This window comes from Podarcis raffonei, chromosome 2 (genome assembly GCF_027172205.1).
Source record: "Podarcis raffonei isolate rPodRaf1 chromosome 2, rPodRaf1.pri, whole genome shotgun sequence".
Lineage (NCBI taxonomy): Eukaryota > Metazoa > Chordata > Lepidosauria > Squamata > Lacertidae > Podarcis > Podarcis raffonei.
Window position 1 is genome coordinate 30,470,021 of NC_070603.1, and position 12,448 is coordinate 30,482,468.

The 12,448-nt window shown below is 40.7% G+C and overlaps 1 protein-coding gene across 4 annotated transcripts in view; it reads right to left on the reverse strand.

Annotated features, from left to right (window-relative positions):
* The window catches only part of LOC128407318 (E3 ubiquitin-protein ligase RNF213-like), a 65,035-nt gene that overhangs the window by 51,423 nt on the left and 1,164 nt on the right, over nucleotides 1-12,448 (reverse strand). For 3 of the 4 annotated variants that reach the window (XM_053375528.1, XM_053375530.1, XM_053375531.1), the window contains exons 3-10: nucleotides 11,479-11,534; nucleotides 10,736-10,889; nucleotides 10,432-10,587; nucleotides 7,843-7,941; nucleotides 6,183-6,305; nucleotides 4,952-5,129; nucleotides 3,498-3,671; nucleotides 2,105-2,263 (exon numbers count right to left, since the gene is read on the reverse strand). In XM_053375528.1, the coding sequence (XP_053231503.1) occupies nucleotides 2,105-2,263; nucleotides 3,498-3,671; nucleotides 4,952-5,129; nucleotides 6,183-6,305; nucleotides 7,843-7,941; nucleotides 10,432-10,587; nucleotides 10,736-10,889; nucleotides 11,479-11,534 (1,099 nt within the window). Of the gene's footprint in view, nucleotides 1-2,104; nucleotides 2,264-3,497; nucleotides 3,684-4,951; nucleotides 5,130-6,182; nucleotides 6,306-7,842; nucleotides 7,942-10,431; nucleotides 10,588-10,735; nucleotides 10,890-11,478; nucleotides 11,535-12,448 lie in introns of those variants that run through there. The other variant, XM_053375529.1, reaches the window with a different exon arrangement.

Genomic DNA, 12,448 nt, shown 5'->3' on the forward strand with positions numbered 1-12,448 from the left:
AACTTAAGTCAAGAAAACTCTGGCTCACGGCAAAACAGACCTGTACGCCTACTTTATTTTTATTTTATTTTTGAAGATTTCTATTGATTTTTACAGTTTAATACAATCATCATATACATAAAAATTTTTTAGAAAAATCTCAATCTCCCCCCACCCCTTGACTTCCCTCAACTTCCCCTTCTGGTTCTTTAAATATTTGTTACTTCTGCTTAATTTGTTTTTCCTTATTTTGTAGTCTTTTAGATAAATGCTCTTATGTTCTTAACATACCTATACCATGTTATCTTTCATGTCTTACACTTAATTAATTTCTAAATTGTTGTTTCTTAACTTTTACTCTTGTTTTCTTAATTGTAAGTGTTTACTCAAACCCTGCTAGTGAGTCCATTTCTTTACAATATTTTTGTAAGTACAACATAAACTTTTATGCTGTATGTCTACTTTAAAAGCAGAGAAGTGCTTGTCAAAGCTTAAGGTGAATTAAGATAATGCTGAAGAAGTTACACAACTCGTTGCTCTGAGGAACTTTTCATGAGACAATAATAGAGTATGTCACTCCCCAGAAACAATTAATTTAAAATAAAACACCTGTTGTCCTGTCACAATACAGAACCGAATTTTAATAATAAAGGGTGGGGCAAGATAAAAGAGTGAATCAGATGACAGGAAAGTTTGGAGGTGTACAAGGAACAGAAAGAGATTGCATTCAACTAGACTAGAATTCACTTCTTTTTAATTTAATTTATTTTTGCTTAGCTCCCATGTTTTTCTAATAAAGCTTTATTTGTTCTGGGGCTTTTGAAGTCCAATTTGACTTTTTGTCTTATCTTTGAGTGGAGATGGGATTTGTTACTTTCAGCATGTTCCATGTATTGAAGTTGCTATTTGCTCTGACTCAGGCTTTTGGGGTCTGGATACTTAAAGCTCGTGAACAGTTTTGAACAGATCTGGTTTTTACAGGTTTTCCTTTTCCCTGAAATGATTTTTATTTTTGTTTATCTTCTCTTTATTCCCTTGTGAAGCTCACACTTCATTATACCATTTCCCCTTTATTTATTCCCTAAACATTTTCCCTATATTTTTTACCTGAACTTCTCATTTGGACCATTCTGGATACACTAAACATGGTTTTTGGATTAATCTTTCTCAGCTTTCACCCTGAGTCCACAGAAGCCAGATTTTTGGATATTTACGTGATTCATAGTTATAGTATACCCTTTTTACGCCAGTAAACTTTTAATTAGTTTGGAAGGTTGAAGTTTCAGAAGGGTGTAATTCAGAACTTAGTAACAGAAATGCTTTATGGATAGCTGTTTGATTAACTACCTTTATTTTAGAATTTTCTATGGTTTTCCATTTATAAATTGCAGTCTTGTATTTCATTCATACATTATTTTTATTCTTATATTTTGGATATTCCTGGGTTTGTCATTTCTATGCTTTGAATTAAGTATATATTTCCATTTTATTTTATTTTTGGTCTGGCTCTGATCCCTTTCTGATTACTACCACTAGCTCACTGAAACATGGTCAACTGAGTATAATTTAAAAATCTGTTTTCACTACTCTTCCCTGACACCCTGTACCTTTTCAGGCAATGAGAAGGACAACATAATTAGCTAGGGAAATGACTGTACTCTTCAACCCTCTCCTCCTCCCTGGAGAAATTTGAAAGTGATACAGTAAAGCAACAGAAAACACAAAACCTCTGGTTATTCCATTATCTGCTCACACAAAATTCTTTAATTGCATTTTATGCTTTTTTCTTCATTATTTGGTGGGAGTAGAGTCCCAAAACCCATAATGGAGGATTGGAGAAGCCTTCCCTGGTTGCATGTATTATGTCCTTTATATATGTTTGAGATGTTATCTTATATATGTGTATATTTGTGGCACACACACTTTCAACATATTTCAAGATTTTAAGATGTACTGGCTAAGTATGTAAAAGAAATGAATGGCCTCGGCATTTGATGTAACAATTTTGCTCACTTATTGGAAACTTCTGCTGCCTTTTTATTCCTTAGTCTTGCCTTACTTTCATTCCCAACATTAGAAGCAAATATGAGCAAAAGAAAATCACGCTTATCTTTGAAACCATTACCTTTTACAATGTCTTCCACCTTCCGAAACATGCTCAAAAAGAATTCCAACTGTTTTTGCTCCTCTTTGACAGATGTTAGTTCTTGCAGCCTCAACTGAAGTACTACTTCTAGTTTCAGTATTTGCTTTGGTTTCTCCATGGATGAGAGAGATTCATTCACTGAAATCAGAATTCTTGTTTACAATAAGCACTGCAAAATCCTGCCCTCCTAATGGTGCAGAAGCAAATCCCTGCTTGACCCAAAAAAGGAATTCCCACCCCTCACCTTGAGCGCTGAAACTTCTCATGAGAGGATGTCCAGTGGAGAGTTAGAAGGCATCTGATGATGTTTATAATGACTAGCTTCCTGGTAGGGAAGCATAAGCCAGAGCAATGGGTGTGGTGCCTGAGGATGAACAGAACATTCCATCTCTCCTCAATCAGGGCACTCCATTTCTGTGCTAGCTGTGCTGGAGGGAACCACAACTGTATAGTGAGCATAGAAACACTGGATGTTGGCAGAAGAGGGGAGCTTGTCAGCACAACCCATCACGAGGCTAGATACCAAGGAAGAGGGTATTTCTGCTCTATGACATACATAATGGGAAACACTAGTTGAGGAAAAATGAAGTGATCTGCCTCTCCTTGTCAAGCACATCCCACACCCAAAGCTTCTGTGTAAAACTTCTGTGGTTAGGGCAGGAAGGCTAAAAAGGTTTGGCTGTTTGGAAGGTGCCAGTGTGCCTGGTTGACAACAGGTCAAATCAGTACCTAAGAAGGCTTTCCTTCTCTTGGTTAGCATAAATTGGAGGATGCTTCTCCTTTATGCCAAACAACAGGAGAAAAGCTACACTACTAAGCAAGGGATGCTAGCAATAATAACTGTGGGGTGGTAATGTTTTCATTGTTACTATGTTATGTATTGTAAACTGCCCTGTGACCCTCAGGTAAAGGGCAGTATGAAAATTTAATAACTTATTTATTTAATGATAATAATAATAAAAAAATAATAGTAGGGGCAGCATGACTGCTCTTCTCTTTTTCTGCTCTTCAGAATGGAAAAGAGGCACTTTCATGCTCAACAGCAGAAGTAAACCCTTCCAGTGTGCAGGTCCAGCTAGCTGTAAGCCAGGTGGATCTGAACCTCCTGCCTCGGAAGAGAAAGGTGAAAGTAAATGTGAGCCCTATTGAAGCTAAGGGGTGTTCTGCCTACCTTAATTAGCTAACACTTTTAACTAATTGAGCACCCCTGGCTAAATGCTCATGACATCCTTTCTCATTTTCTGCCTTTGTCTCTCACTTGGACTCACTATTTCTGATACTCTGATGCAAGCATAAAAAAATATGCAATATCTTTTAAAAGCCTATTGATTGATTTATATTTTACACATGAAGGGATAAAAAACTCACTTACTTAATTCCCAAATGAATACAAATTGCTCCTTGCACTTTATAATTAATTCCAAATGTCTAATTAAGATCTGGCCTGTAATGAGATTGTCATAAATTTCTTTATGTACAGACTCAGTGATCTTCATTAATGCCTTGGCATCATCAGTAAGTTGGCTCAGGAAGTCCCCACTTCCTCCTGTGAGATTGGTCAGATATTAAAAACAAGCAAATAAACAGTTTTCATTATTGTGCTATAAACCAGTACATACGGTACTTAGTAACTACATCGAATGTCCCTTTTAAGTTTTGAAACATTTTACTTTGATATAATAGTGATACCTAGTTAAAAAAACAAACCACACAAAAAAGAATTGTAACAATCTGGAAGAAATCAATACCTTCCTCTACTTACAAAAACTGTCAGTGAAAACAAACCAAATCATAAAAAAACACACACAAACCCCTCCACAAGTGGCCTGGAGGCTGGCAACATGAGGACAGACCTTTTCTATGATGGCTCCCCATTTTTCAAATGCTCTCCTCAGGGAGGCTCATCTGGCACCTTCGTTACATATCTTTAGGTGCTGGGCAGATGCTTTCCTCTATAACCAGGCCCTTGGCCTTTCACTATCTGTGGCCTTTTCAGTGTGGGTGGGATGTTTTAATGTATTTCTCTTTCTTCTTGGTTTTAATGTATCTATGTGGTGTTTACTGTCTATTTGTTTGGTTGTTAAGTCACTTTGGATTGCACTGGGGAAGATAAAGAGAGTAACAAATATAATAAATAAAATAAAACATATAACCTATACAGAGCAATAAACCATTTTTTTTAAAGTGATACTCCTTTTCCACAATGTCAAGCTCAATTCCAATTTATTCACAGGAGTTTTTAACCTCACTTGCCATGGTATCCCTGGGGACTGCTTAGCCATTCCTCAGTGAGCCTGAGGATTTCCTCTCAAACATGGTCCTCACTCCATATATATATTTAATACTCTGTTTGCCAGATGCAAACAGAGCCAAACAAAACCTACCTCCCCACCCCTTCTTCAGCTCCAAGCTGAAGAGGGACAGTGGAGACACACAGGCTGGTGGGCGAAGACATAAGCAGACACACTTCTGCCTCCCCTCATGGGTTCTCCCCATGTCCAGAATGCAGGAGGGAGGGAGGTGCGTGTGTGCAGCTCAGAATGCCACAGAGACAGAGCAAACAGACATGGCTCTGGCTCCTGTCACCAGCTCTAAGCTGGAAATGGGAAGTGGAGGCACATTGGCTTTCCTCTGCTCCCAAAAGTGACCAGATTGCCTGATTTGCCTATCTTTGGCTCTAAGCTAGAGGAAGGGAAAGGTGCAGGGCAACTGTAAGGTTATTTGACTCTGTTTTGATAATGTACTTTCCTCCATTGGGTACTACTAAAATATTTTTTCTTGCTGTCCATAAAACATCGTTCCCAATTAAGTGCTACATGTGAATACCTTTGAAGGTGAAAAGATGCTTGGTGTCTGGCCAAACAAGGAGATGATGCAAAACACCTTCAAGGTCACTCAGAGGTTTTCCTTCTTTATCAGTTGGCCATGATTTTGTGATGACAGCAGATGCAAGCTTGCCCAGCTTGCTCAAGTTGTAAGAGGCCATCAGGCCAAGGAGATCATTCTTTTAAGACATAAAAATATGTAAAGAATTGAATGGCAATGAGTTCATGATAATGCAAGCTCTCAAATTTGCCACATCATCTAAGCTCATAGAGGGTAAGTGTTAATTTCATTATGCAGCTCCATTCTGTCCAACCTCACTGATTTCAGTGGAACTAATGCCCAAATATGTCACGTTAAATCAATAGTTTCATGCTGCTTGCTTTAAAAACAACAACAACACCTTTTTAATCCTTCCCTCTTTTGCTGCAGGTCTGACAAAAGTTGCCCCCACCAAAGACCTGTTATTATTAGTTGTTTAGCAATGAAAACTCGCCAGTGGTTTCTTTGACAAATGCAAATGAAACTTTTGGGAAAGCAATTTTAATCTCACCCCACATTGCTTCCCTGTCACAATCCACAGGTTGGTGGGTGACTTACCCCATACGTATAGTTGTCCCCTTGCAATGATTTCCCAGAGTTCTGCATTGTGTGGGAAGACTACACAAATAGAAACAACTCCCTGCTCCTACTGGACACCCTCCAACTCGTGGGGAACAGGGGCTTTTCAAAGCTAGCGTGCTCATTCCCATTTCCCTCTCATGAGCTGATTGAACACAGCAGACAAATGCTTGAGCAGGGCTACTCTTTGTCAGGAGAGCTGTGTTCTGTAACCTCTATTTCGAGTGGCTGCTGCACCATAGAAATGAGAGTACCGGGTAGATCTAAGCCATGGTTAGCCTTAAAGGTAAAGGTAAAGGGATCCCTGATCGTTAGGTCCAGTCATGGATGACTCTGGGGTTGTGGTGCTCATCTCGCTTTACTGGCCGAGGGAGCCGGCATACAGCTTCCGGGTCATGTGGCCAGCATGAGTAAGCTGCTTCTGGCAAACCAGAGCAGCACACAGAAATGCCGTTTACCTTCCCACCGGAGCGGTACCTATTTATCTACTTGCATTTTGATGTGCTTTCGAACTGCTAGATTGGCCTTAGGGAGAAATATATGTATCTTGGTTTGTATTTTAGACTGTGAAAGAACTAATCATAGTTTGGTGCAGTGACCAAACTGAACCTACCTTGTATTCTAAGTTAACAGCTTCTATGGCACAACTTTCAAAAGATTTGCCAATCAGAGGCTCATATTTTTCAAAATCTGAAAGGAAGTAGCAGTAGGATTTAATCTGCTGAAGTGGAGGTACCTGTCAGGGAAGAATATAAAAAATAGTATCACTGATTCCAGATATTTGCATTGATCAGAAAGAGAAAACAAGGAATGGGAAGAAATAAAAGAAAATCAATGTTATTCTTCTAGCATTTAAAATTATTTCTATGTACAAAACCAAGCATACTTTTGCCCCTTTATGTTATGAACCATATATTGAATATATTGGATTCTATCCAGCACTGCATAAAATTAATGCAAGAGGGCTTCCTCTTCCTCTCTTCTCCCCACGCACCTCCCAAAATCTGCTCCAGAGGGTCCCCCAGCCTTCTGGAGCAGATTTTGAGGATTCATGGGGGACTGCAGGAGAGTTCCATTGTGCAAGCAGAAGTCTCCTCCAATAAAAGAACAGCAGTTTTGGATACAGTCCATTGTCTCTTGTGTTTAAAGACAAACTAGGAAGTAAATCTGGGAGGCATATATACCTGAACTTATCTAACTATCTATCCATTAATTAATTAAATTTCTCACCCGTGCTTTATCATATGGCCCCAAGACAAGTTACCATAATACAATATAAAGTGATGAATTCAGTGTAGTGCTACGGCAATTATTTTTCAACTTGACAGATGGAACAATTCCCTTTCCCCTCCCCCTGAGCACTGTTCTGGGGGAGATAATTTCAGGCGGGGCACGAAGAAAAGGAGAGAAAAATCCCATTGTGCTAGTGGAAGCCGTTGTGCTGGCTTCTGTTAACAGGATTTGTTAGCTGAATCCCACCCACAGTTATAAAAGCAGATGAAACAATTAACTATGATAAAGATGAGTAGTAAAGGTAAAGGTATCCCTGCCCGTATGGGCCAGTCTTGACAGACTCTAGGGTTGTGTGCTCATCTCACTCTAGAGGCCGGGAGCTGGCACCGTCCGCAGACACTTCCGGGTCACATGGCCAGTGTGACATCGCTGCTCTGGCGAGCCAGCACCAGCGCAGCACATGGAACGCCGTTTACCTTTCCGCTATAACGCGGTACCTATTTATCTACTTGCACTTTTTTAAGGGTGCTTTCGAACTGCTAGGTGGGCAGGAGCTGGGACCGAAAGACGGGAGCTCACCCTGCCGCGGGGATTCGAACCGCCGACCATACGATCGGCAAGTCCTAGGCACTGTGGTTTTACCCACAGCGCCACCTGCGTCCCTAAAGATGAGTAAAGCTATACTAATCAGAACTGCAGACACGAATATAAGATAGTGGCATACCTGCTTTGTCTAAAAGGAAAGACAAATATTCATTTTCTGTTTGAAAATGTATGCATATGACCTGCAGAGAGCTTTGAAGCTCTGACACGAATAAGCAATAAGCAAAGAAAATTAAACCAAGTATTACTTTGATATAGTGGTGGCAAAATGGAAAAGGAAAAGTGTCACAAAAATGCTATATAAGAGAGTTTCCAAATATGATAATGGAAGGTAACAGGGGCAGCATAACAAATACATTAAAATTAAATGTTCAGTTATAATCAATAGTCTCACATGAAAAGCTGAGCCTAAATACTATCTTCGTGTATCTTGGTACCTGCTTGATTCTGCTTTGCATGTCTTTAATTAAAGTTCCCTTCCAGTCCTCTGTGAGGTTTGCATCACGAAAATTAATTTTCAAAAATCGATTCCATGCCTAAAAAAGAAAATGCATTTAATATAAAAGCAAATCTCTAAGGATACAAGAGGATTTGGAAAGTTTATTCAACTTATATGCCAAAAGTTTCCCACCTTCAGCATCACAATCTACTAAGAGACAGGATATAGTCTAAAGCATAGGTGGCAAAACTTTTTTGACCCAAGGGCCACATTGCCTTGAGACAAACCATAGGCTGTGTACAAAATGTAGGTGGGACCAATAGCAAATAATGGGGGCAGCCATTCTCTCTCACACATACATACAACACACACACATATACAGACAGGCACACATTGTTCCCCACTCTTCAGTGAACACATACAGACCAGAAAAGGAGAAGGATGGTGGCAGCATTTTCCTTTCCATCAGTGCTGGGAGAGGCAGAGAAGTTTAAATCTTTTTTAACAGAGGCCTAGTGCAGCTCCACAAGGCACAAAAGCAGTAATGGGACTAGAAGGAATAGGTTTTTTCCTCTTCCTCCTGCCCAGAATTCTCCAGAACTGAATGAGCAAGTTCTGGTCACTGTTGAAGATCCCAGAACAGCTTCATTAGAGCTGCGCAAAGTGAAGACTGGAACGAACAGGAGCACTCCAGAAACCCAAGCAATACTGGAATGCTCTAGGGACAGTGGGCTTTGATGGTTGGGTTTCTTTTGTTTGGTTCTGCTGATACCACCATCATGGAACAGGAGATGTGGCTGACAGTCCACTTTAAAAAGCTTTAGGGACCAGTTCCAGCCAATAGGGCAGAGTTTATAATTTCTCCCCTAAACATGCAGGTAACAGAGCAGCATAAGTTTCCAATTCTAGCCTTATGCAGGCTTATTCCCATTGCCTTCAACATCTGCAGGGCATACGGAGGTCAACTTGTGAAGGGAAGAGCCTCCAGCACCCATGGAAATTCTCCATAAATTGGGGGTGAGGTAGGCAAAATCATGTGGTATCCCCTTGGTATGGTCTACCACTGTAGCTTTCCCTCCCAAGGTCCCCTTATGATCACGTGGACATGAAAAGAATAAATCCCCTGTCTTTCCCCAGCCTCTACAAATCTTTGACTGCAACATGTGATGGGTAATTTTCAACCCAAAAGGAATACATGCAAGCCATGAATATCATGCCATTTCATCTCCCCCAGCCAACTGGTAATGATGTTGAGCATCAGTACTCCAAAGACTAAAAATTCAAAACTGGACATTCCAAATATGAAGTTCTCTTTGTGACATAAAAGCCAGCTAGAGGAAAGGAAACATTTGTTGTACTGCATTATATTTATTATATTCATTTTTTTTAGAACAGCTTTGGTGTATTATAAATAAAGAAGAACAAAGAGAATAGTAATGACAATAGTATGTAAAAACGTAATGTCACTTTAGCAACTCCAAAGGAGGGAGGGATTTCCAAAAACAAAAAAAAGACAACGTGCATCAAAGGAGAGGCAAGTAAGCGAGACACTGCCCTTACATCTTGGCTGAGGCATTTGTCACCAAAAGGTTAGTCAATAGGAGAGGAAAAAGAACTACATGCTCCAAGCTCTCTAAGTTTCCATGGGCTGAATTGCAAATACATAGATTCTCCTATGCAAGACTTCAGAGCCACCAAGGAGATGGAAGAGACCCAGAGAGAAACACTCCCTTGAGAGTAACACCCTGGAAAACAAACTGCTTTGCAGCACTGGCCTGTTTCTTGCTATGTGCAGATAAGGCACAGCAGGCACCACCAGGGCAGACAAGAGTATTTGGGCAACCATGACTCTACAGCAGAACAGGCTTATAGCCTCCCCTCCAACAGCCTTCGTGTATCATTTACACTTGAAATCAGCCTTGTAGTCACACCAATTGATGGCTACAGTCAAGCCTCATTACAGTGCAGCCATTTTTTATGGAAGGGTGGAACACAGCTAGGGATGGAAGGCAAAAACCTGCCAAGACACACACACCAAATATGCCTCCTATGCTGGACTTATGCTTGAAAATGGGACCTTTTTGAAGTCATGCATATCCTTGTTGACAACCCTCTGGGGCCAATGTGTCAGTGATGGGCTGAGCCAAGGTTGGCAAGGGCAGGGTCTCTCTCTCACACACACAAACACACACTGACATACACATGCAAACAGGCACTACACACATTCAGATTCTCTCCCCGCCTCCCCTGTGATTAGGCTTGAAAAGGTATTTTAACTCCAGCTCCCCAGCTACATTGTCCACAAAGATTGACCATCCCACACACAGCAATTATGCTGGAAAACAGCCTACTAGCAACATGAATAGAAGGCTATCCTCCTCTAGAGTGATAAGCTTTGGAGAGATTAGCCTTGCATCTTCTGCAAAGCTACCCCAAAATAAAGCACATTCTTAATCCAAACAATATTCTCTGTGAGGTTGGCTAACACATCAGAAGCAGCAACTGATATCGCTCCACAAAGGCCAAAAAGACTACTGGGGGAGGGGAACATCTACAAGAAAATAGTGTGGAGTTCCAGATTACAAACCTCAAGCTCCATTGGAAAAGTAAGCTCTACAATTAAATGTGAACCAGGTTTCAGCATATGTGCTGGTAGAACAGCACGAAACCAGGCCCTGGTAGTATTACGAAGTCCTTGGTATACTGTCTTTGGAGTATTCTGCATAGCCTTGTCTCTGGAAGCCTATTGTGAAGAAAATAAAGAATTACAAACTGTTGAACCAAAGAACAACTTTCTGCTAAGCTAGCCACGTGAAGAGAGGCAATACCCAACCCATTCGGTTCATCAGCAACCACCTCAAATAACAAACAGCATACAAGGAGATGCTCACCTCCGAAGGTGCAAATTCAAAAATCCTTGAAAAAATGAGGACAGAAATAGCTGGTATCCTGTAATATTGTAGCAGCAGGAATTTTCTGCACATTTTCTCATGAAGTCTTTGGCAGACAGTCACATATGAGTTCCAAGTGTCCTGCTGTAACATTCTAAATTGTGGGAAATGCTTGTTATTTTTGCTAGATGGATTGGATTATGTCTAAAAATATAAGCACAACAAACAAAACCTGACAATCACTGTAGTGTGTCTAATACAGCTTTCATTTGTGCAATCCTAGAGAGTGCAAGGCTTTCCTTTGTACCCTATTCAGCTCACTTTTGGAGAGAGATAGCCTCAGAATGCAGCCAATGGGCATTCAGATCTTTTTCACCCCACTTTAGAATCTGTGCTGTGTCACTTTCTTATGGTTTTAGAAGAAAGCAAAATATCACTGGGTTTGTGCGTACAATTTTGCTAAATATCTGCTTTTGGGTGGGTGGGTGGGTGGGTGGGTGTGAATGAGTGAGTGAGTGAGTGAGTGAGTGAGTGAGACAGACAGAGAGATCTTGCAAAATATCTTCCTGTGTATGAGAAAAAAAGATCTTGCACACATGGGCAGATATTTTGCAATATCCCTCTCTCTCACACACATGGCAGATGTTTTTCAAAACAATATGTTGAAAACAGAATAATGCATTTCAGTAGAGTTTCCTCTGGTTGAACACTATAATGAAGGTATACACGTAGCTTTTACTTACTCATTTCGTTTGTTATTGAGGGCATCCAACACCTTCATCAGGAGTTTTTCTACCTCCTAAGAAATAGTGGCAAAAATTAATGTCGGAGAACTAGAACACTGCATTATCATCTAGTCTAAAGGCCAAACTATACATTACATTACATCAGGGATCACCAACCTCTGTGTGTGTGTGAGAGAGGGGGGGATTATATGGGGGCTGGAAATACTGAGCTTTTCTGAATGTGTGTGGGGTGTATGCTCTAGTATGTTCTGTGTGTGATTAGGAGCAATGCACTTGGGCAGAGAGAGAGATGCATGTGTGGCAGTGTGTATGTGAAGTGTGTGAACTGAAGTGCATGAGTGTGTGCATGTGCTGTGTATCTTGTACGTAGCAGGAGGAAATTCCAAAGATTAGGTGCTTACATGCTAAAGGTCTGATTCCTACATTCTACAGAATGGAGCTCATAATGAGTTGGCATCTGCAGGAGGTCCTTTCCTGCAGAGAGTAATGATCAGATGGGCAAGACAATCGTTTAGGTTTCCTGGTTCCTACACAGGGCTTTGTTCACCACTATCAGCAGCTTGAACTTAGCCTAGTGGCTATTTGGAAGCCCGTGCAATTCTTTCAGCAGTGGTTATATTCTGCACTAGCTATAGCTTCCAGGATAATCACAGAGGCAACACAGAACACAAAATAGTAGTTCACTCGGGAAGTTACCAGTGCAAGGGCAACAGCAGTCAGGCTATTACATTTCAGAAATGGCCATTTCTGTATTATCAGCCAATGCTGAGGTCACCTGGGTTTTTAGTGACAGTAATTAGTCTAGGAGCACCACCACACTATGACCCTGTCCAATACCAGGGAGAGCAGGGAGGGCTTTTTCAGGAGTCATATCACCACCTCCTTTTTCAAGATGTAATAACTGTATGACTTCAATAAGGACTACCGGGATTCTGTTGGGTAGAACTTTTTATTTTAAATTGTCTCA